Consider the following 24,969-nt stretch of genomic DNA (forward strand, 5'->3'; position numbering starts at 1 on the left):
CAACCTTCTGGTGGTGACTGGCTCCTGGGGTAGTTCTCCCTACAGGGGGAGAATGCACTGGTCATGCAGACATTGTAAGGGACAGGACACTTTCCCAGGGTGAATTAACAAATGGACATTATGACGTTGCATATCAACATCCTGAGTTTGGTTAAGGTGTGTTTGGCCATGAGAGATGAATTCACTATCATGTTGACAAAAATTATCTAAGCCTGAAAACCTAAGGATGAGGCCATGACCAAGGAGGCTCACCCAGGTGGTAGGTCTCCCCTTGGGATTTCGCTTGGTGCAATGTGTTGGACTAATGTGTTATTTGTGACACTGAATGGTGACATGAGGCGCTGTGGCGTCGTGATTCAGAAGAGGATCTGGGATCAGAAACACCTGGGATGGGAGGCTGGTGTTGCCTTTTATGCTCTGGTTTCTCCTAAATTACTTCACTTTTCTATGCCTCCTTTTCTTCATTCACAAAACCGGATGACAATACTTCAGGGTTTGGCTCTGGCTCAGTGTCTAAACAAAAGCAGCATACCAGAAGACCTGTTAACTTCTTAAAAACCTGCCTCCCTCCCCCACCCAGTTCCACAGCCTCCAATCCTGACTTACAGGCCCATGGCCATTCAGCTGCCCATAATAGGTACATGCAGCGCTCCTCACAAGACTGTCTATGGAAACCCATAGAAGTGCTCTTAGACACACAGCTCATCTATACTGCTGTGCTTCCATCTCTTAGATTTGAAAATTGCCTTCTTAGCAAACTGTCTCTTAGCAAATGTAGTTACAAATTTAAGGGAGCCACTTTAGTCATTGTCCCTACGGAATAATTCTGTTTACTCAAAACAGCCACCACATCTCCCCCCTCAACCAACACAAAGACATCGTGTTCTTCAAGGATCCACCATCTGAGACCAGCTTGTTAATAACAAAATTATTCCAGGCCTTGGTGTTCTCTCATCTATGAAATAAACATCCGTTTAAAACAGACCAATCAAATGGGGTTTGGAGACTGCGTTAGCCATCTTTATCGCGCTCTAAAGAACAACTCGAGACACACAGAGACAGTGGATTTTCAAAGAGGTGTTTTCTTGACCCAGTTAAATTTTTATTCAGTGAAAAAAGTTGACATTGAGACAAAAATTATCTTAAAGTTGTGCAACAATACAGTAAAACCTTCAGCAGATTTCAGTGACTTGGAAACTTATCGAGGCAATTGAAATTCTAAATACTTAATTTCACTTTGGAGAGAAACAAGTATACAGTGTTTCACTTTAAATAAGAGTAGAATAGGCCTTTATTTTGCCGCAAATACTTTTGATTTTGCCTAAAGTTTCTAATAGTTCATAACAAGAGTCTTTAAATGAGAAGTGACATAGAATATTTGAGGATAATGGTCCACTCCAGCATTCATGCTTATTCCATTTGAGCTATTACACATGAAACTAATACCATTCTTGGGTTATTACTTGGCTGTGACGATTTAATTCATAATATGGCTGCTCAAAATTAGTGGGCAGAAACATACATACAACCCATCCTCCCTCAACCCATTTTCGGTGCTGGTACTCCATCTGAAGACACACTTACTGTCCATGTACCCAGCAGTACATATCTCTTCCTATCTATTCCATATCTCAGTCTTGCATAGAAAGTAGTCTATATAAACTTAATGCACTGGCTTTTATTACACAAAAATTGTACCTGAAAGGCAGCACACACTCCAGTTAAGAAAAATAACATAACAGGAATGTCAAGATACAATCCCAACACAAGATTCTGCACAGAGTTTTAGAGTCAATTCCTAAAATCAATATGGGATGATATTCAGTTTGGTTATGTCTCTGGATGCCTTCTCTAAGGGACTCATCCAACTGTCTGCAGAAGGAAGAAAATTTTCAGGAATTCACCATGACTCCCTTCATGGAGAAGGGACTGACCAAACCTGACAGGATGGTGTTTCTGCCCTAAGGAAGTGTACTGGAAATATAATCTTACTAGATGCAGTGACCACTTGGTAAGCATCTGAAGGCAGCATTTGCCAAGGAGGAGTAGGCGCTCATCTCTAAGGGGCTCACCATACTATTGCTCTCCCAAGCTTCCCCTGAAAATGGCCAGTTCTGAGAAGGGTTACATTCCCTAAATTGCTGAGTACAGCTTCATCTAGTGGGCCAAACATGATGGGCAGGAGAGAACAGGCAGCTGGGTGTCTTCTGTCTGTCCCACCCAAATATCCCTGGTGATGCTACCAAACACAGAACCCTAGGAATTACTTGTCCAAAAGTCAGAGTTTCAACCAGTTACCCAGAATGATAACTATTTACTCAGCTTGTCAAGGTAGCCAGTAGTTCCTGGAGCTTCTCACCTGTCTGGAACTAGGACTGCACAGACATGGCCTCTTCCTGGAATCCTCTGTAGAACTCCACTCTCTAACATTTTATCCATGTGGACTCGTATCTCATAAAGCTCAAGGGGCATTCAATACATCCAGGAGTAAAATCGGTTTCCAGAGAAAACTCATAAGCAAACCCCCTGCCCACCAATTTTTAGAGGCCCATCGTGGTCCACATGGATGCAAGCATCTGACATTCTAATGTATGCCAGGAGAGAATAAAACCTGTTTCCTGCACAGTGTGAACTTCTGAGGTGGCATCTCCAACAAGGTACAAAAGCCCCTTCTTCACAAGCAAGCAGGGACTCCGATTGGTCACAGTGAAGACAGTTATCTGGTCACCTTCAAAGGCTGCCTGTAGTACAAGGCATTTGTTTTCATTTTCTATTGGCACTCCAACCTCTGGATTCTTTCAGACAGCATATATACATGAAATCCCCACAAAGCTACACAGAGGGAAACAGGAGTGTGTGCTTCAAAAGTTCATAAAAATATACAATTTACATATAGCTGCAGCTATCTAGCTTAGTCTTCAGGAACTTAGCTCTTCTGTTTATATAAAATACTCTAGCCCTAAAAGGCTGCTTTTTTTCAAACAGCACAGTGGCATTTTCCAAGGAGAGGGGTGATGGCCAGTCTACAGTACTGTGCACTAAGCATTGGGAGGCACTGGTAGCTAGAACCGGATGCTCGGAAATATCTCAAGCTGCCAACTGGAGACATATGCTCTGTAAAAAGGCTTGCCTATGGAATAACTGAAAATAACATCTCAGAGCCTTTTATATCAGCTTTTACAAATGCCACCAAAAAGGTGGCAGAAAAAGAAAAGAAAATACACTTCCTAGTGGTTCAATTAAATGACTTGCCTCCCACCAGGTTGTTAATGATTCAACTATTTAAAGAGCTTATTAAAGGGGAGGTGGTAGGGCTTAGAGTTTTGAACAAATCTCTACGGTAAGACAAGATAAAGCCAAAAAAAATTCCAGTCTTTAAAAAAAAAAAAAACTTAAAAAAGGAGAGTGACAGGAAAGAAGAGAAAATACACTAGAAGGCGGCTTATCATTACCACCAGTTGTTAAAATGAAATACAGTCCTACCCGTATGGCAAACTAAAGGTCGACAGCTTAAAATACTCATCTAAGTATACATATAAATAAAAATTTCAAAAACTAAAAAATTTAATTGGCTCTTTCTTTGTTTTCTAAACAATCCCTAAGTAGAATGAAACTATATTATCACCCAAGAATGATACTTGTGGTTAAAAGAAACTAAACACTTGTGAGAAGGTGATGCCTCGCACCTAAGGGGGGATGGGGTTTTACAAAGCTTGCATATCAAGGACACATATTCAGAGACATGACTTTGGAATATTCCCAGACCTCACTGCTTCTTGGCTGAAAGGAAATTCTTCAGTGAGAATCATACAGTACAAGTCACAACGATGCTCGACATCGGTGCCTACAACACTAAGCCTAAAGGGCTTGCATCAGCCCACGATGGATTCTACATAACTATCAAGTGGCCATGGTTTGAATACACGGGTGGCATTTTAAAGGCAGAAGAAAAAAAGCACAGCTTGTTTTACAGACAGAATAAATGAACAAACTCTAGTGCTCCTGCTGTTGTTAACTGAATTGAGTAGTCTCAACTTTTTCGATCTTCTCTATCTCTATGAGAGTGTACAGCACTGTCTCTTTAGATTGGGTGGGGGCATGGGTGAGGGAGATGGAAGAAGAGGAAAAAAAAAAAAAAAAGAGAAGGCACTGTCCAATTCAAAATGACTGCATATATCAGTATGGATTTTTAAAGACAATAAGTGGCCATCTCAAACCAAATACATAATTTTACATTTGAGATCGTTCAGTAGTAAGTAAAAACAAAAAATGGAAAATGGAAAAATTATGTACTCTATTAGCCAGTGTATGGATCATGGCACAGATCTAGAACTCTCCCCCACAACCAGGGTAAGTTTTTGCAATGACAATGAAACCAGTGTGTAATAAAGCAGTGTTATCATTTTGTAGCTCTCAAAGCTACATCTTGTACAGAGGCACATACAGTAAAATTCCATCAATTAATATAAGAGAGGAAGCTGTGGGCTTACAGGGCTTCCCAAGCTGCAGCTTTGTTGAACTGAACTCCAGCAATGACTCAGTGCTCTCTCCTGCCAAAGACCATTACATGACACACGAGTGAATAAAAATGGATTGCTTCCAGAATGGCAAAAAAATATGCTTCTCTTCCCACCCCCAACCCTATGGGTAAGGGGCTCATAACACATGTGGTGTCTAATGACCACTAAAGCCTGGCCTTACACAGAGTCCCAATAAATTAACAAAATAACATAAAGAAACCTTCCCCCATAATACACCCACACACTTTCCTATAAACTATATCCAAACAAAATGGAATATCTGTACACACTTTCAAGGAGAAGGGGTTCCACCCATCACTCTCTCGAGGTTTTTATTAAATACATTTCTGTGTCTTAGAAAAATAAAAAGATTGGCCAATTTACTGAACCGAAATTATCTCACAGACGTAAAAGCATGCCCAGCAAGCACAGCCCTGTAAGGCTACATTAATGTCAAATCAAAGCAATTGGGTTACTAAAATCAACCTGGTTTGAAGTTCACAGTTGATTACTACAAAGTTTATTCATTCCTTTCTTTCCTTTTTTTTTTTTTTGTTTTTTGTTTTTGGCCCATATAAAAATAACATATTGCAACTCGAAGTGCATCTTTTAAAATAATCCATCAACTATCTTTATCAAATAAAATATTTACACCATTTGGTTTCTAGTGAGGAAAGCTCTTTCAGGCTATCACCATGGGGACGTCGTCATCTGAAAATCCAGTTGTCATAGGGGCATCTTCATCATCTTCCCCTAGAGACAAAACAGTCAGGCCTTGGTGAGTTCCAACACATTTTAACCTGACCCCACATCCCACCACTCTACCCACCCCTCAACCCTACCACAACCCTCTAGCTGAGAAGGTCAATGCCATAGCCAGGCAGCCACCATAATCAGTTGTGAAACCTAGCCCAGCTTCCCACTGTCCCTCCTGGCCACCTTCTACCCGTCGATGGATCCTGACATTTATTCTAGTGGTCGTTTGAACTTAGCCAAATTAGGAAAACAAAGCTTCTCAGGAGAAGACTCTTATTACCTACTCAAAAGCTAAGTAGGTAGTTTGGGTTCCCCAGTTTGAGTTATCTATACCCTACACTAGCACAGTGAACTTCAGTGTCTGCTTTCTCTTCTGAACCCAAAGTGCTCTGAGGAAAAGGATCTGGGAGGAGTTTAAGCATTTTGAGGACAGCTTCCCAGACTAACGGCTGTCCCCTTGTGACGCCCGGTATAATCCTGTGTCACCAAGTGTGGACCGACACTCAGTGACTATCGCAGGGCATGATGATGGGTCCACTCCTGTTGCCTCCAACAGCAGAAGCAAAGAAGCCACCCCATTCACACAAGGCAGTCCAGGTGCCGGCTTATTAGGCAAGAAAGGAAACTGACAAGGAAAGGGAACAGAGCTAACATCATATGATCAGTGAAGGGGAATATACAAATGTCTTTGTAAACATAGATAAATAATTGTAACTAGTTAACGGAAAAAAATAAACTTGTACATTCACAGTCATTAGTCTAAGTTTGGGGAAGCCTCGTAACACACCCACTTTATTATATTACTATCTTACTATCTCTATTAGCATTTAGGGTTTTCATTGTGCAAAGATTTCAAAACGGGAAATTTCTTACTTTTTCCCTTGCTATGTGTTAAGACAGGGATCCCCAATGCCCAGGCCGAGGGCCATCAGTACCAGTACATGGCCTGTTAGGAATGAGGGGCCGCACAGCAGGCTGTGAGTGGTGAGTCAGAGCATTACAGCCTGAGCCTCGCCTCCTGTCAGATCAGGGCAGCATTAGATTCTCACAGGAGCGCAAACCCTATCGTGAACTGAGTGTGCAAGGGATCCAGACTGAGCGCTCCCTATGAGAATCTAATGCCTGCTGATCTGAGGTGGAACAGTCTCATCCTGAAATCATCCCCCAACCCTTCCCCCTCCACCGCTGGTCCAGTGAAAAAAGAATTATCTTCCACAAAACTGGTCCCTGGTGCAAAAAAGGTTGGGGACCACTGTGTTAAGGTACATAAAAGAATGACTGGTGAGGTTACACTAGCAACCAGAAAGAGAAACAGTAAGATGGAAAGGGTCTCCTTTGATAGAAGCTGACTGGGAAAGCATTATTTTTTATCTCGAGTTAGGATCTCCAGAGACGTCAGACCTCCAGGCTCAGTGAAGGATGAGACAGGGGTCAGATATTCTTAAGGATTTTCCGATACTTTGGGAGTCTCAAGGCCTGGGGCAAGCTCCCTGTTTCAGGCCAGAACTACACAATCAAAGAGAATACAACATTTTAATTTAACTTAATAGTTAAAAAGTGAGGGCTCTGAATGGTTTAACCAAAACTCATGGAATCAAATCGCTGGCTGATGAAGAGCTCCTCTAGGGTCAAAAGAGGAGCTGAAGGTGGGTGTTTCCTAATCAAGTCATTGGCTGCGTGGGGGTCAGCCCTGGGAGGAAGAACCGACTCTCCCTGCCCCACTTACCCAGGTCATCCCCAGAGGAGAAGATTGCGGACCCCAGCCTGGAGCTGTAGTGGCTGTTGGCGAAGGCGGTGAAGCTGCTCTGCAGCCTCCGGTGCTTCGTGTACAGGATGGCAAACCCCACCCCCAGGCTCAGCAGTATCAGGAATAAGATGGGCACCACCACAGCAGCAACATCCGTAGATCTGGCAGCCTGCGTTGCAGATGCATCTGCACCTGCCAAGGCAAAGTTCCCACCAATAGGCCCACCTGAGGGCAGGAGAACAGACCAGATGACTCCTCAAGGCCCCACCCACCAAAAAAAGCTGGGCGATTGCCACAGCTACGCAAACTGCCTGTCTGGTGTGAGACGTTTCTGCATGTGCGTGATGCCTGATTGCTTCCCCACTACTTGCCATGAGCTGATAGACCAAGGGCCTTGTGCATGCAAATATGGTAATTACATTAGACTCCTAATCACTGCCTTGTTGGTTATTTAGATAATCTCTTGGAAGGGAGACCTTTGTTGGGGTATCAACATTGATTTCATTAGCATTATTACTTAAGACCACTTGCTTGCCTTACATAAGAGGATGTGAAATCAGACCACTAATTAACGAGATTGCAATTATTTCCCCCTACTTGGCACCAAAGTCACTCTGAACTGCAATTACCTGAAGCTCCATTAAGTGATACAAACGAGATTCCTACACCACAATACAGACTTAACAGCTCATGAAGTTTTATGAGGTTTTTCACTTAAGTGAAAAAGAGAGTGAGGGAGAAAAACAACTTTCCATATACATTTAACATTTTTTAAAGTTCTTTGCAAAGCCGTTTCGGCATTTATAACCTAACAAAGATGGCCCCTTCCTATTGACTTAAACAAACAGGCTCTGTGATGATTCACTAATAGATTTGTACCACCAGGGCTCTAGGGCAAAGCCATGCCCCATGTCCCATCCTGCTGGGGTAGGGGCCAGTCTCCTTGAAAACGGTAGACTTTTCATGTTAAAAATCCCAGGGTAAGTCTGAACTTGAAAATGAAACCTAGGAATCAGTTTTTGGCAAAGGAAACAGACTGGACTTCCCTCAGTCTAGGTCTCCATGAGGAGCCTCAACAGGCTCAGGGTTGCTCCCTGGTGTCAGGAGAGGTGGCGCAGGCCAGGTCTCTGCTTCACTAGAAAGCTCTGTCACTCCCCAGGCATTCACCCTGACAGGGTATTCATCAAGATGGGCCAGAGAACAATCGTTTCTTGCAAACCTAATCTAACAATTCAATATTCGTGTCTGTATTTACATTTCTTTCATTATTTCCTTGCAGGAAAAAAAAAAAACAAAACTCTAGCAACATCTTATTTAATATGTTCCAACCTATTCCAACTGTGCAGTGGTTAATGAAGGGGGTGTGCTCAGCTGGAGCAGTGAAGAGGAAGTCGGCACAATGAAGGCTGGGAGCTCCAGGAACGAGTGCCCTCCCTCCCCCACCCCACTTCCAAGGGGAAGGTGAACGTGAAGGGGCAAGATGTTGGCCAAGAGCCCTTCTGCCTGACAACCTTGGTTCCATAAAGGTGGCCGGGAGGGGTCTGCACAGGAATTTTTCCCAAAGCATATTTCACAGGTTGCCAATTAGTTTTGCCTAAAAATGGGGCTCTGTTGAGGAAATACTAGGTCAACAAGAGTTGGGCTGGTTTTTGTAGGACCTTCTTAGAACCTCTAATATGTTAAGATTCTCCCAAGGGAAGTGGCAGGCAGTGTTTCCCTCTCTTAGTGGGGGGTGCCAAGGATAAATATTGCAGGAGATCTCACCCTGAGAAACACTATGAGACGGAACATTTAACAACTCTAACACAAGATTTTGGCTTGAGCACTGGTTAGTTCTTGGCTGAGAGTAAATGGAACTAAAAAAGACCAGTGGCAAAACATTTGTTGAAATCCTGGCCAAACTACTATAATGTAAGCAGACTTTCTGTATGAACGGAAGGGTCCTCTCTTCCATCACTAGCGTGGCCCAGCATAAGACATAAGACAGAGATCCCAGGACAAATTCCAGTCCTAAGCTTATGCTGAGAGCTAAGTTGAAGCCGGGGCGGGGCAGAGGTGTGCGCTGTAAAATCAGTTATATGATTTTACATGTAAAATCCACGACAAGGAGATGATCTACTGGCTTGGAGATCCACAGGATATATTAGCATGTTAGAGGTGCTGAGAAGTCCCACAAAAAACAAATGAAACTCTTGTGAACCTAGAGTTTCCCTTTTTAAACAAAGCCTTGCCTTTCTTGCACTTTATGTTCAGAATCCGGTCCCCCTGTAATCTCAGCTTCCTGTACCGTGTTCAGCTCAGGAAGTATTTGTTAAATACATCACTACCTGACCAAACTGATATATAAATGATTTTCTTTTAAGCTGAGAATATCTTCCATGTGTTTTAGAAAGACACATGGTCATCAAACCATATGACGTTCTTGCTATTTCCCTAGAACTGAAGACAGAAACGGGCAGCAATCGCAACTCACCAGACCCTAGCTCATCGTACAGCAGGATGGCAGGCTCCCCACAGATCTGGCTGCCAAAAAGGCATCTTGCTTGGACGGTGAACGTGTAATTATGACCCATCTTCAGGTTGGAAATTTTAAAGAAATTGTCAGTAGTATTCCCAAGGTAAGCTGTGATATTCATGGCACTATCAAACATGTGTATCTCATAGCCCTGAAAACAAACACAAGAGATTGCTCAGGAAGTCGAATATGGAAACTGACAGCCTCTATTACTGGTTCCATCTTTATGTGAGCTCCTCACTGCAGGCTGCTACAGACGCGAAAGCGCCCTGGGTTTCTCCTTGTTCTTTTTACATTACCACTGAGATACTGGATTCAGAAAATGAAAATTTTCTCATCTTCAATATCTCAAATAACTGCCACACCCCCCACCCCACAACAAGCTATATTGTGGAAATGAAAACTGTGGCCCTCAGGAAAGTCATTTTAACAAAGCCACACTCAGAGATTTGCTCAGCAGTCTGCCTGTCTCAAGCAATATTAAATGCCACCAAGAATCTGAACAGTTTGCCATAATGGAATTTGACTAATAATAAATCCAGGTCGCAGTGGACTCCAGCAATGGGGTGAGAAAGGGGAACTTGCAATTAGAAAAGACAAGACATTTGTCCCCAGAACAATATGTAGGAATGACCTTGTCGGCTCACTTCCTGTCTCCCTGCTTTCTAGCTCCTTCTGAGCCGATCTCAGCCCCCCAACAACCTGGCCTTGAAATCAGAAGCACTGAAGCCAGCTCAGGCCCCTGTTCACTGGAGGAGAGGATGAAATGTCTTCCTAGTTACAGCCCTGGACTCTGGTGCTGGGAAAAGCCATCCTGGGGACAGCCCTGGCCCAGGATACTAGCTGGGATGAGGGCTGACAACCTGACTTCTCTGCTGATCCCCAACTATTCCAGTGTCAAAGCTACTGACACTCTCCACCATCCCCCTGAAAAGACTCCATCACTTTTCTCTAGCCACATATTGGGCCCCCTTGCATAATCAAGGTCTCTTGATCCCAATACCACTGACCCATCTATTCTTGATGTGGTTTGGCTGTGTCCTCACCCAAATCTCATCTTGAATTCTAGCTCCTATAATTCTCCTGTGTTGTGGGAGGGACCCGGTGAGAGATCACTGGATCATGGGTGCAGCTTCCCCTATACTGTTCTCATGGTAGTGAATAGTCTCACAAGATCTGATGGTTTTATAAGAAGTTTCCCCTTTCACTTGGCTCTCATTCTCTCTTTGTCTGCCGCCATGTAAGATGTGGCTTTGCTCCTCTTTGCCTTCCACCATGATGGAGAGGCCTCCGCGGCCATGTGGAACTGTGAGTCAATTAAACCTCTTTCCTTTATAAATTACCCAGGCTTGGGTATGTCTTTATTAGCACTGTAGAAACGGACTAATACAATTCTTTGAACTCCTTGTCAGGGGAAGGGAAGAAGGACATGCTATGCCTATGCCAGACCCTCCACTAGGAATGAAATACTAACCTAGAATCTTCACCTAAGAGCCGGGCTCCAGCCACCCAGGAAGGATCCCCTAATGGCGACTGGCTGCCCAACTGGGATTCCCAATACCCGCCTGGAATCTCATCCCCGCATTCTTTCCTATAAGCCAGCAGTTATTACCTTCCACCTAATAGATATCTGGCGTCGATCATTTGTAAAATACATAAAGGTTATAAAGAAAATAATTGAGATTACACAACATCAACCACCCATACGTTATTTAACCCATCCTCTTCTGTTCGGCATCTCGGCTGTTTCCTCTTTCTTGCTGTCATAAATACTACACATAAATTCTTCATGCACGTTGTTGCTTTAGAGTAAAATCCTACAACTGCTGGATCAATGGGTGTGAACACTTTCAACGTTTTTGATAGGTATTACCCAAGAGCCTTACTTGAGTTTGAACCAATTCATATTCCCAGAATGTTTACTTCCCCAACTACTATTCATACCAGTTATACTCTTCCCTGCAAATCTTTACCAATTTAACATGAGAGGGCTACCTCTTTGTTATTTAGATTACTGGTGAGGTTGAACTTTTCTCCTTTTGCTTACTGCTGCTGGAATTTTCCGCTTTGTTACATGTTACCTTCTTCAAAATTAGAATATTTCCATTTTGAACTTACTTGAAAGCTTTCCTTATATTTAAGGATATTAGCCATTTAGATGTCATAGTTACAAGAGTTATGAGAATTCTCACTGAGTGTGTGGTGAGAATTTTCCAATTTTAATTTCACTTTGCTTTGGCATTGCACGGTGATTATTTAGAACCCATGGCTCTTTGCCTATGCTGCATCTCCAGGTAGCCATAGTTGATTCATCACATTCCTATTTAGCAAAGGCTTTGCTGTCACTGGGGCCAACCCAGTTTTACTCAAGAATCTGTCCACCCTTGGGTGGTAAATCTACTCCCAGGTCTCACTCCTCTTCCCCTGTCTTTTGCTGTGAATACCATATTGGCCTACCAATAGCAAAACCAAACAAAACCAAGGTGTTCTTCATAAGTCAGCACAGTATCTTCAAGTGCCTCCTGCTCCCTGTAATTTATCTGGGAAGAGAGTGCTGAGATGCCAGGCTGAGAGTGCAGCTCAACTCCTGGTACTGAAGCCACAGGCCCACCCTCAGCGAGTGTGGAACAGGCAGGGCTCCTGGTTTAACACCCTGAGCCCCAGCCCAGCTGCAGCTTCTGCGGGAAGCACAGCATGGCCTCCAGCCCATTTGTCTTTCTTCAGGGGAAGACAAGTCAGGATTGAAAAGTGCTTAGTGCAGAGATTCTCATCTTTAACGGGCAGTATAAACATTTCGCTAATTAGCAATCCCACTGAAAATGGTCCTTTAATTCTCAAGTTCATGTCCATGTCCTATTCTTTTTCTTTTTTTTTTTTACACTATCTATGCCAGCATGCTGTTAACAAGCTTATCTCTGAAACAGCATTTCAATTAAATTTCCAAAGTCATTGAGAATGAGGGAGGAACTTACCCTGCTTTCATTAAAATGCTTTTCCTTTAAAGCCAGGCTTTTCCAAAACAGAAGAACATGGTCATTTTCTGTTATGATTTTTAAGGCATCAGGTGCTGATAATGAAACTGAAAATTAAAGATGAGATGGGATGCGGTTAGTGGATATACATTTGAAACTCCATTTTCTTGCCTGTCAAAGAGAGATTAAATAATGCTAGCCTTGGAGGGCTGGGTTACAGAAAAAATAAAACACATAGATTGCTGAGTACAGAATCTAGCACATGGTAGATATTCTTTAATTGGCATCTCTTTTATTGTTGTTATAACATCTTTAGCCAAGAAATTTGGACAGTACTTAATAGCCCTTGTAACCAAGTGTGTACAAAAACAAATGGGGTGGGGTAGAAGGGTGGTGAGGAAGGAATGGGATGGGATAAGGAGTTCCATCTGAAGACAGGACACTGGAGTGACAATGGCACATGGCCCAGGCCCACTGCACACCACCAGCATAAATGGGGCTGGGCCTCCATTACCCAATATCAAAACTCCCAATAATACCTGCTGCTGTCTGAGCAACAGAGCTTACTACCAGCTCTCTGAACTTGAGCCTGACTGCCCTTTGATCTACTGCCCAGCTGTGGGTCTCCCTCCATTTCAACATGTCAGATTGCCACAATGGACCACTGAGAACCTGTCATCCAGATTCTCAGATACAGCACTTGGTCTTAGTGGTAACTATTCAGTTTTATTTCCTCTCTTGGGCATCCCTCCTCTTTTCCTTTAGTAATATCAAAACCAGCGAGGGGAGTTAAAAAGACTTAGAAAATATAGAAAACGATAGCCACTCCCCAGCCCACTGTGCCCTGGCCACCACGCCATGGCCCAGACCCTGGAGCCTCTGCACTACTCTGCCCCTGTAGGGATATTGAAGGGCAGCGTGTGCACTCCCTGTGAAACAAACGCCTAATGAAAAGTCTGTCTCTGGAGGTCTAGCGGCACAGCACTGAGGGCAGGCTGTGTGAGAAGACCTCTAACCTCTCTCCTGCTTACCTGTGGTAATTTTTATGCTGGAATCTTTGCTCATGTTCCCCAGTTGGACAATGATGTGGTATTTCCCGCCAGGCTCCAACTTGTTAAGGGTGTATTCCACAGTGCTGTTACGGGATTTTACTTTGTAGCTCCTGTCAGTCTTTCTTATGAGATCTTTGACTGCAATTGCATACAACTAGGACCAAAAAAGAACATGTGAATGATAATCAGAAAGTTGACATTTTTCACTCTTTGTAGTTCAATGGTGGACAATGTAGTATATTAATAGCTGGGACCCACAGCAACAAGAGTTTGAGTCCCGAAATCTGACTCCATTCTTTGGAAGGCCTTTGGAGTGACCAGATCCAATCTTAAAATAACTATTCACTCATAGAATTGCACATAGAGTTATCAACTAAAATTTTTTTAACCCTCTAGGGAGGGCCACATTCATCGTGACATCAGCAGGCAGGTTGGAACAAGCAAGCACATCCAAACACAGTACTCAACTTCCACATCTCCACCACTGCAATAGTTCATGGATGTTGTTGGTGCAGAGAGAATGAACCAAAGTGTTCAATCCCGGCTCTAAAGGGCAAGGCTCTACTTACTTTCTCCCAGGCTGCTTCTGGGTATAGGGGGGCAAGGGGAAAATAACAGGGCATATAGTAAGCACAGGAAATTAAATCGTGACAAGGAAGTGGAGAGTTGAGAGGAGTATTAGCAACCAAGCATTTTAAACCAACCACCGCTGGATGAAGGGGAGTGGAGAGAGGAGAGAGGGAGGAGCAACCCAGAGCAAGGAAAAAATGGCAGTTTTTTTGTTTTGTTTAGGATCAATGCTCCTTTTAAAGAGGGGTCAGGAACTTTTTGTAAGGGTCCACACAGAGTAATACTGTAGGCGTTGAGGGCCAGATAGTCTCCACCACAACAACTCTGCTGATCATTGCATGAAAGTGGTCAGATATAATATATAAACAAATAGGCGTGACTTGGTTCCAATAAAGCTTTATTTTAAAAACATAGGCAATGGGCTGTGTTTGGCCTGCAGGCCTTTGTTTGCTAATCCCTGTGTGAGAGGGTCAGGGAAGGAAATATGAGCAGCGGAGGAGAAAGAGGGACAAACCAAAATGGCAGCTAGGAATAATGGAGAAGGGCCAACTAAGAAGAGGTCCCTATACGGACCCCATCTTTGGTCAGACAGAAATGGGAGAGAGACCTCCTGCTGAGCGCCAGAAACCAGGCCTGTGCTTCTTGCCCCATTAGAGGACCCGCTTCCATCCCACCCCACCCTAACCAGGCCAGGAATAAACAAAGAGGCCTGGAAGCCCAACCCACTCACCAAGTCCTGGTCAGGAGAGTCATACGGTGATTCCCACTTTATGACCACGGAGGTTTTGCCCGTATGAACCACATGCAGGTGACGGGGTGGAAGCCTGCTGTCCGGGATCATCTTCACTACAACGTAGTCAGAGGACGGCCCCTGGTAGGGTACCACTACACGGACCTGAAGCCCAAGCACACACGTAGGAAAAAAAATACATCATGGCCTTATGCAATCTTTATTAAAGTATTTTTTCAACAAAATAATGACAACAATTAAAATTCAGTTAGTACAAAAAACCATAAAATATAAAATAATTTCCCACCTACCCCAAATCATTTTCCAAGAGGTACCACTGGTAAGAGTTTTTGTGCTTCCTTCCAGAAATCCCCTATGCATATATAAGGAAGGATATGTATGTACGTGTATCCTTACACATATATGCATGTGTATATGAAGCCTATCTTCCTCAAATATTTTTTATACAACTGAGAAAATGGCACACATATTATGCTCTTGGCTTCTTTTATATAATAATATAGCTTAGAGATTTTTCCATATCAGTACATTTAGAGTTGTCATACTTCTTATGAACGGCTGGCCTGCATTCCATTGCATGAATAAGCCATGATATGTTTAACCAGTTCTCTCTTTATAGACATTTAAGTTGCTTCACATCTTTTGCTATCATAAGAATAATAACGTACCATGTATCTTTCTCCATATATCTTGGCACACACATAAAAGTATGTAGGCTAAATTCCTAGAAGTGGAACCTGATAAAAATTTTTGATTTATCTATACTTGTGATCATCTGCCAAGTTATCAGTCCTCCATAACGGAGCTGCAGTTGGTCAAAGTGGCCGTTCATTCTGTATTTCAAGCAAGAACCTGATGATGCTTACGAAGAAGAGGAAGTTGCCTCTCGTCACACACATCGATCCTGGAGTCCAGGTATGTGAGCTCCCCAGGTCCTGGGTTGAGACCAGAGCCCAGGACTTAAGACATCCCTTAAAAAACTGAAATGGTACGGGAAACTTACCAGAAACAAATACTGCTCATCCTTACTGACAATGACCGTCTTGTTGTGGAGTGAAGTAGTCAAGCTCTTTGGGTTGCGATAGAGGTCAAGAAAGGACGTGGCATAGAAAATACCATAAACCTGGTAAAAGCAGAGAATGGAAGAGGACATCAGCTCATGGGCCGATGATCTCATTTCCTTGAAATCCCCAATTTAAGACCCTGGAACTGCTTCAAAAGAGCTCACAGAGAAGTCTTCATTCAACATTTATTGCATTTATGGCATTTACAGAGAAGGCACTTGGGCCAGGCACTGTATGTAGAGCTACAAAAATAAATATGATGTGGTCTCTGTCTTCAAAGCGCTCTTCTGGAGGAGAGGCGGGCAGAGAAGAAAAACATACATAATTATAAATAACAAGTGGCAAACATAGAGTGTTAGATGCTACACCAGAAACCCACAAGATGAGCCAGGGAACGGGGGGGTTATTAAAGAGGGGGTGTCATTCTACCATTGGCAGCACAGACGTGGGCTCCAAGGGGATGTGCTGAGTGGGAAGGAAAGCCATGGGAGCTTGCACAGCGGATGCGAACACCCCAGGAAGTATGTGGAGGGAGGGAAGGAGAGCAGACACGGCTGGCTGTCCAGCAGGTACCCATCCTCCCTTTCTTCCTCAGAACTCTGGTTCTGATTGAGAATTGCTGCCTGGAAAAAGTCTAAACTGCGAACCTCCCTAAGCTAGAAGAGGCTAGACAAAGAGCTTCCAGCCATTGAGACGCAGAAGTGTCACAGGAAAAGCTTTAGGAGGGCTCATTACAACAGAGGGAGGAGCCCTTCTTCCTGCCCTCTGGTCGCCTGGAATACAGATCATGACTGCAGGCCCAGGAGGCCTCTTGTACCATGAGGTGAGCTTGAAGACACATGCCACAGGCTGGAGATGACAGGGCTCGGGTGCCCAATCAAATCGTGCTGCCACGACAGAAGCCCTGCACTGCTCAACTCTAAACTTCTTCTAATTACAAGAGGAAATAAACTGTTCGAAGCCACTGTTACTGTCACTTCCTCTGCTCTATGCATCCCTGCTTAGTCCTAACTGGTAAACGTTGGAAACTGAGGGAGTTTCAAGCAGGGAAGTGCGAATGGGATGAAGTTTACAGCAGAAAGTGGAAGCCGAGGGAGTTTATAACTGGAGGGTGGGAGCTGAGGAAGCTTTCTTTGTAAGGCACAATCAAAGAGCATTTTCTCCAAGAGTTATGTGCACATGTAAGACAGGGGCTTGACAAGGACTGTAGGAGCTGCAGGATCCATGGGATGAGCAGGAACTGAGCGGGGACCCACAAAGGGATTTCCAAGTCCCAGGCAACAGGGTGACTTTCTCCAGCACTGCTCAGCAGCTGTGAGGACTAAGCTCTGATTTTTTAAATCTTGCCCAAATCCCTATCTAAGGGGTCTGGGGAGTCATGTCCTACAAACCATAAATTCTCATCAGATGGGTTTTATTTAATCCTATATATCGTGACTTACTTTCCAAGTTGACTCTGGCATAACATCATGAGACAAGGAAGAAAATCAAAATATTTTACCCCAAAACATGTTTCTTTGTCATATCTTGAAATGGCCCTGAAAAGCTGTCCTTTGTGGGGGAAACTTCACATCTGTAAAGAATCTCTATTAACATAACTAGATCTTTTTCTTCCAGGCCCTCCCAATCCTGAAGACATTAGCTAAAAGTCTTGCACCTTTTAAAGATCTGGATAGGAAACATTTGTCATCTATTTTCCCTAAGGGCAGCCACTAAAAGATGTCAAAAGAACCTTGGTCTCCACAATCTTTTATCTTAACCTGAACATCTCCTTTCTGTCAATCTCAGGTCTTTAGACAAACTCAACCAACTGACAACCAGAAAATGTTTAAATTTCCCTATAGCCTGGAAACCCCCACTTCCCCATGCCCACTTTGAGTTGTCCTGCCTTTCTGGACCAAACCAGTGTATTTCCTAAATGTATTTGATGGATGTCTCATGCCTCCCTAATATGTATAAAACCAAGCTGCATCCCGGCCACCTTGGGCACATGTTCTCAGGACCTCCTGAGGGCTGTGTCACGGGCCATGGTCACTCCTATTTGGCTCAGAATAAATCTTTTCATATATTTTACAGAGTTTGACTCTTTTTGTTGACAGATGAGAAAGGACAGACAGACAGGAGAGCACAGACAGAGAAACAGGAAGGGAAGCCCCGAAGGGGGTGATCGCCTGGGAGGATGTAGGAAAGAGAAGCGCTGAGGGACTCAAAGGGGTCCCAAAGCAAATGCAAGTGGAGCTGCAAAGCATGAGATGGGAGTAGGCCAAGTGGGGGCTTAGAGTACAGAGGTAGGATGACATCACCGAGGACAAGGCTGGTGACCACCCGGGATGGGGTGTCTCTGGAGAGGAAAGGGGTCCACAGAGCCATGGGAGCCAAGGGATGAGAGGTTCCCCACATGCACAGTGACAATGGCACTTCTCGCAGTAGACAGGAAAATCATGAGAGCTGCCAGGGTCCTCAATGAACTAAAGAGGGGCAGAAGCAGAGAGCTTCCTACAGGTGATCTCATTTGCGCTCTCACCTCTGAAAGCCACCTTTAGTGTGACCAGTGCATGAGCTGAGATGAGATGCAGGAAGCCTCCTCCAACTTCATGCACAATTAGAGACCCTAAGTCAAGTCAGGCTTCGGTGTTCTGTGCAATTGCCTTACTCTGGAGAGATAGTTGGGGGTGACGGGGCGGTCATGTGCTGCCAGGTATATAAATGGAAAGAAAGGGTTCTTTACGAGTAGACTCAACTTCCAGGTAAAAGAGAGCTCCGGGGATAGGTCAGGGCTTCTCTTCACTGTCCCTGCCTCAGCATCAGGTGCTGGGACACACAAAAGAGCAGAGGCTGTTAAATTAGCCAGACCTGAGCTGAAACTCAGTCTACTGCTTGTGAGAGCTTTAACTCTGGCAAGTTACTTCGCCTCACTGAGCCTTAGTTTCCTCGCTGGCAAAATGGGAATATTTACCCACAGAACCAATGAAAGGAATAAGGGGGAACATGGGTTTATCGGATTTTATATTGTTCCTGGCACTTACTGGCTGCTCAGTAAATCTTACTTCTTCCTTCTTCTTCACTGATTTTACAGACAACTACTTGCAAACTTTGGTTATTTCCCTATGAATCAGCCCTGTGCCAAATGCACACTTAAGATATCCTCAGAAGACCAGACCTAGGCTAGTTCCTCTGCTCATCACTAAGGATTTACTAATTCCTTATTATAAATTTACTTCTGTATGCTTTTCCATTGAGAAAATCAAGAAAACAATCCTTCCCTTCAAGGAACTTACAAACTAGTTAGGAAGGTAAGAGTAACAGACAAAAATTATCAAATAGGGTAAAGCTGTATTTAATGAAATATCATGCTATATGGAACCAACTATAAATATATTAGGAGTTCATAGGGAGAGAGATCAACTATAGAAGGGAGGATTTTCTTGCACAGCAAGAGGAGGGAAGGACACCAAGGAGGAGAAAGGGCATAAGCCAAGTACAGAGGCAAGAGGGGGACAAATGTGCCAACAGCCTTGGGACGGTTGATCTAAAAGCAAAGGGGACACACTGGGGAGGAGTGGAAAGTAAAACAGTAGACTCAAAAAGGAGCACAGATCTGATCATAGTGAATCATAACGCACGTATGAAAACAAAGGAAAAAGAAAGGCCTATATCCAAGAGCAGCAGGGGCACTGGAACATTTGCAAAAGAGAGAAAAGACCTGCAGTTGTGTTGTGGAGTAGCATCAGGGGACAGTCCACACTCACTTTGTGATGGTCATTCTGGCTGACTCACCACATTCCGGGGGCCGGTCCAGGTACATTCCACTGCAGTCTGGTTGATGGCTTTGGCCTTGAGGCTAGGTGCAGACGGGCGAACCCCTCTGGTCATAACATGCTCAAATGCCAGAGGGCTATCCCCCAAGTCAGTCTTGGCCCAGGCAGAAATCTCATAGGATGTATGAGCTGTCAGATTGCCAACTGTGAAAACAGGAAAAGGAGATTCCAGGAGGAAGTTGGGGGTGTGAGTCAAGAACGTGTCTTGGTACATGCACTTTTTTTAAAAAAAATAGTAATCTCTTGATTTAAATGAGTCCCATGTGCTGTAGGACTGTCATTAGATGACAAATTCATTCAACGTTTATGTACTGATGATGACGGTACGTAACACACTGCACAGGCACTGGGTAATTTCTTTAAAGCTGTCCATCCGCGGATAGGAGTTGGTACAACGTTCCTGGAAGCCATTTGGCCTTGTATAACAAGAACCTTGGAAATCATATCCTTCAATCCAGTTATCCCATGAAGTCAGAGAAAGACTCAAAAGTGTGTTTAACAAGGATCTCCATCACAGTGTTACAGCAGGAAAAAACTGAATGTAATTTGATTGTCTAGTAACAGGATAATAATTAAATAATGTGCATTCCATCAACTATTGTGCAGGCACTAAAGGTTGTTTCAAAAATATTTGATGACACTGGAAAATTCTCACAATTTTATGTGAAGTGAAAAGGGCAGGATACAATACTATATATGGCATTATTCTGATTTTAGAAAAAAGATATAAAGAGATCAATCCATGGAAAAATATATTAGAAGATACCTGAAATGTAAAAGTGAAATTACAGGCAATTTTAATTTTCATTACACTCTTTTTGTTCTCTCAATTTTCTGAAACAAATATGTATCCCCTTTCTAATCAGAGGAAATGCTATTAAAACTAAAAAAAGAAAAGTGAGAAGGGGGAGGCTAGGCTAACAGGATAGCCTTTGGAATCAGAAGGACTGGGGTTTAAGGCCTGACTCTATACTTTGTGGCTGTATAACCTTGGGTAAAGTATTTAAACTCTCTATTTCCTTGTTTGTAAGATGGAGAAAAAAATAACAGCACTTACAGCAGCTGCTGGCTGGCAGGGAGAAAAAAAGAAAATGCTTAGAAAGTGCTTGGCATAATGCCTAGCATCGCACTAGCCCTAATAGATTTCAAACAACAGCTAGTTAAGGCTTCTGCTCCTGACTCTGCCAGTTTCTACTGGGGCAACACTAAGGCCATGAGATCATAGGCTGTGGAGTTAGAAAGATGTGGGTTCCAATCCTGGCTCTGCCACCATCTGAGCGTATGACTTATTCTTTCAACTTCAGTTTTGCCTCTGTAAAGCAGGCATATCTCACGGAATTATACTTGGGGTTATGTAAATAATATGCGTAGAATGCCTATGTAAATGCCTGTTCATGGTAGGTGCTCAATGCGCAAAAGTCAAAATAACAACCTCCTCGGGCACCTTGTAGACTTTCAATTAAAAAAAAAAAGTAACAATAGAACATTTGTAGTCTCTACTTTATAAGGCTATGACAAGGACTAAATAAAAACATGACTGAAAGTGCTTCACAGCCTAGAAGGAGGAGACAGGAAGAAGCTCCCAAGTCATTCTCAACAGTTACAGGCAGGTTTCGCCACTTAGAAATAAATTAAAATCCATCCTTTAGCACGTGTTCAGATACAGGAATTTTAGCTGAGACTTGCTGCTGGTACATACGTAACAGGGACTGGACCACTCCTCCCTTAGTTTGTTGTCCATTCCTCCAGTCAACATGTATTTACTGAACACCAGTTATGCATAAGGCCTTCTGCTGTCTCTCATTAGCAACAGGAGAGTGAACCAGACTAGAAAGGACAGATAGGTAACTGTCTACATCTAAGAACTCTTTCTTTTGGAAATCAAAACTCATCTGCAGAGAATTAGTCTTGCCTCTGTCCAATTTTCCTCCTTATGGTCCCCAACTTCCACTAAGGGTCATGAGGTTGGAGGAGGGCTCGAGGGGCCACTGAGTGAATCCCTCTGCCTAGGATCAGCAGCACACTTATAGGATCCTCAATGCACAAGAACCCGTCAACACAGAACAGCTTCTAGAGAATACCTCCCCTTCCCTGGCACCCCCAGTCAAGCTCTACAGCGGGAAAGCATTGGTCCAGCCTTACCCCTTCCTGCTCACACACTGACCAGCACCAAAGTGTTACCTTTGTGTGACAATATGCTTCCTCGGAAGTTCAAAGTTCTCCTCTCTTGCTTGTGGGTGTCAAATGCCCAGAAAAGGTTCACCACATAGCCATTCACCTGCCGAGAACCAAGAAGCATGTTAGATGAACAGCTAGTCATGGGGCACACTAAATACAAAAGGCGGGATTAAAAATACACCTCTTTTCTATTCTTTCCTTGGGTATGTCATTCTTACAGTGAACAGGTTGTTTTTAAAAATTTTTAAACAGGTTCTATTTGTGCTACCATTAGCTAATATTTAGTTGTACTCCACCTACTTCTAAAAACAAACATGAGACCATATTTAATTTATAGATTCAATGAAACAAAAAAGTGAAGAATAAAAGGATGAGAACCAATTAATAAAGGTAGAAAGAGGAAACACTGGAAAGATAATTAGGCTACGGAAATTAAGGATAAATCCTTGCAGTCAAGGCCAAGAAGACAATCCATACAAAACAGGCTGGTTAGATCTCATTGTCTAACTACAGAAAATACATCCACCCATCAGGAAAGACTACCTTTTCCAAGTCCTGAGCTCATAAAAGGATTTGATCTGAAGATCTTTAAATATGGGACAACAAACAAAAATATTTTCAAGATCAAAGACTACAAGACAAGAAGCACATAAGCCCATTTCTTTTCTCTTTCTTTTCTTTTTTTCGAGACAGAGTCTCACTCTGTTGCCCAGGCTGGACTTCAGTGGCATGATCTTGACTCACTGCAGCCTCTGCCTCCCAGGTTCAAGCGATTCTCCTGCCCCAGCCTCCAAGTAGCTGGGATTACAGGCATGCGCCACCACACCTGGCTAATTTTTGTATTTTTAATAGAGATGGGGTTTCACCATGTTGGCCAGGCCGGTCTCGAACTCCCAACCTCAGGTGATCCACCCATCTCAGCCTCCCAAAGTGCTGGGATTACAGGCGTGAGCCACCACGCCCGGCCAAGGCCATTTCTTTTTTTTTTTTTTTTTTTTTTTTTTTTTTTTTTTTTTTGAGACGGAGTCTTGCTCTGTCGCCCAGGCTGGAGTGCAGTGGCGCGATCTCGGCTCACTGCAAGCTCTGCCTCCCGGGTTCACGCCATTCTCCTGCCTCAGCCTCCCGCGTAGCTGGGACTACAGGCGCTCGCCACCACGCCCGGCTAATTTTTTGTATTTTTTTAGTAGAGACGGGGTTTCACCGTGTTAGCCAGGATGGTCTCGATCTCCCAACCTCGTGATCCGCCCGCCTCGGCCTCCCAAAGTGCTGGGATTACAGGCGTGAGCCACCGCGCCCGGCCAAGGCCATTTCTTATATCAACCCATTCTGAAGCCAAGGTCATGACACTAAATGGCAGTTAAGTAAATGGCAGAAAGACTCTGAAGGCTGCTTGTCCCAACTTGTCCCAACACAAATTCATCAATGGAGAGGCTGTGAGGCAGGACAGATAAGAAGGAACACTATGGAAAGCGGATCTCAGCTTGAGGAACCACATGGGCACAGATAACAATGATGAAGTCGGCTATGCAGAGGGCCAGTAGAGCGGATGGCGGTGCTGGAAGAGGAAGATCTTAGGTGGATGGAAAGTGAATAAGTTTCCAAGGTATCCAACTCTCCCACAAGAAGGTTGTTCTTCCACTGTGAGCGCCTCAGCATTAGCGCTTAGCACCAGGAAATCCAATAAAGCTGAAAATTACAGGGCATACATATTCTGTTAACACCAACTCTTTATTTGCACTGTAGCTGTGAACCATTTAATTATATGGTTAAGGAAAAAAAGGCACCAGGCTGAGGCAGAATAATTACATGTGAAGACTCAAGTTGTTCTTCATGGGGGAAGGAACCACCCTAGTTCTGGTATTTTAGCTTCAGTAGATCTAGCCGTTCGTTTTTTTTATTTTTATTTATTTTATTTATTTATTTATTTATTTATTTATTTTTCCCAGTCTTACTGTGCTATGTCCTTTCAGTTCCCATACAAAATAAAGCCCCATCCAGCTGCTGGCTTGAAATTCCCACATTACCTTGATATCACTCTCCATGGTCAGGGTGAAGCTTAGATAATTTTCACCATAGCTGTCAATGTGGATATCTGGTGGTGGGATCACTGAAAAAAGGAATTCAAAAACAGAAGCCACGTGATGAAAAGTGAGGAAGGCAGGACTTAATAGTTTTCAACTCAACGGACAAAGCCATCTTTCAGTCGGGGAAGAAAGGGTATTTCTTTGGCAGTGTTCCTCATCGATCTTTTTTTACCACTGTTTTCCTGAAGCTAAGGTTGGTCCACAGTTGCTTGGTGAACACAAAACTATCTTGGCTCAGTCGGCTATCCTGGCAATTAGGTCAGGCAGAAAAGTTCCATTTTGTAAAGGTCCCAAAACAGCCCAGCTTCAGCCTGGTTCTTAAAGGAACAGGGATCATTCACTGCGAGTGGCATCTTGATTGGCACTAACAAAGTCCCACCAATCTCAAGTCCTTTCGGAAGGCTGACAATGGAGTAAATCATAAATGGTAAACGTGCGTGTGGCAAAATGGAAAGAATGTGGCCTCTGGAAGCTGGCAAACTTGAGTTCGAATTCCTATTCTGGCAGCTGTGTAACCTAGGCAAGTTACTGATCTTCCTGGAGCCTAGATAGAGATGTTATCTGCATTTCACAGAGCTGGGAAGGTTAACTAAAATAATGTATGTGTGATGCCTAGCACTCAACTGATACTCTCTTTCTCTTCCTTTCCAATATAGCCTCACATATGGCCAACTAAACAACTAGAAACCACTGGTGCTCTCAAAAAGACTGGAGCTCAAGCTGAGAGTCGAGGGGGCAAGGAGAAGTGGCCAAGGAAAAGATCCCTCTCAGTTCAACCAATGAGCGCCATGCTTGTCATCTGGAAGGTCTTCCCACCAGAAGGCTGACAGTGCTTGGCCCAGCATGATCTAAAAGAGCTCAATGGATCAATATTATCAGAAAATATTAAACAACAACTTGCATATTAGACTCTCCACACATATGCCCCTTCTATAGACTGGG

General features: G+C 43.6%; 1 protein-coding gene across 1 annotated transcript in view; it reads right to left on the minus strand.

The window, feature by feature from the left end:
- Positions 1 to 1,064: 1,064 nt before the first annotated feature.
- LOC115933039 (sortilin-related receptor-like) overlaps positions 1,065 to 24,969 on the minus strand; it is a 224,638-nt gene continuing 200,733 nt past the window's right edge. The window contains exons 53-62 of the mRNA XM_055372001.2: positions 23,968 to 24,050; positions 21,947 to 22,043; positions 19,725 to 19,909; positions 15,887 to 16,006; positions 14,863 to 15,027; positions 13,542 to 13,716; positions 12,511 to 12,617; positions 9,497 to 9,689; positions 7,003 to 7,215; positions 1,065 to 5,273 (exon numbers count right to left, since the gene is read on the minus strand). Of these exons, the coding sequence (XP_055227976.1) occupies positions 5,203 to 5,273; positions 7,003 to 7,215; positions 9,497 to 9,689; positions 12,511 to 12,617; positions 13,542 to 13,716; positions 14,863 to 15,027; positions 15,887 to 16,006; positions 19,725 to 19,909; positions 21,947 to 22,043; positions 23,968 to 24,050 (1,409 nt within the window). The 3' untranslated portion in view covers positions 1,065 to 5,202. The remainder of the gene's footprint in view (positions 5,274 to 7,002; positions 7,216 to 9,496; positions 9,690 to 12,510; positions 12,618 to 13,541; positions 13,717 to 14,862; positions 15,028 to 15,886; positions 16,007 to 19,724; positions 19,910 to 21,946; positions 22,044 to 23,967; positions 24,051 to 24,969) is intronic.

Source organism: Gorilla gorilla, chromosome 20, assembly GCF_029281585.2.
Source record: "Gorilla gorilla gorilla isolate KB3781 chromosome 20, NHGRI_mGorGor1-v2.1_pri, whole genome shotgun sequence".
NCBI lineage: Eukaryota > Metazoa > Chordata > Mammalia > Primates > Hominidae > Gorilla > Gorilla gorilla.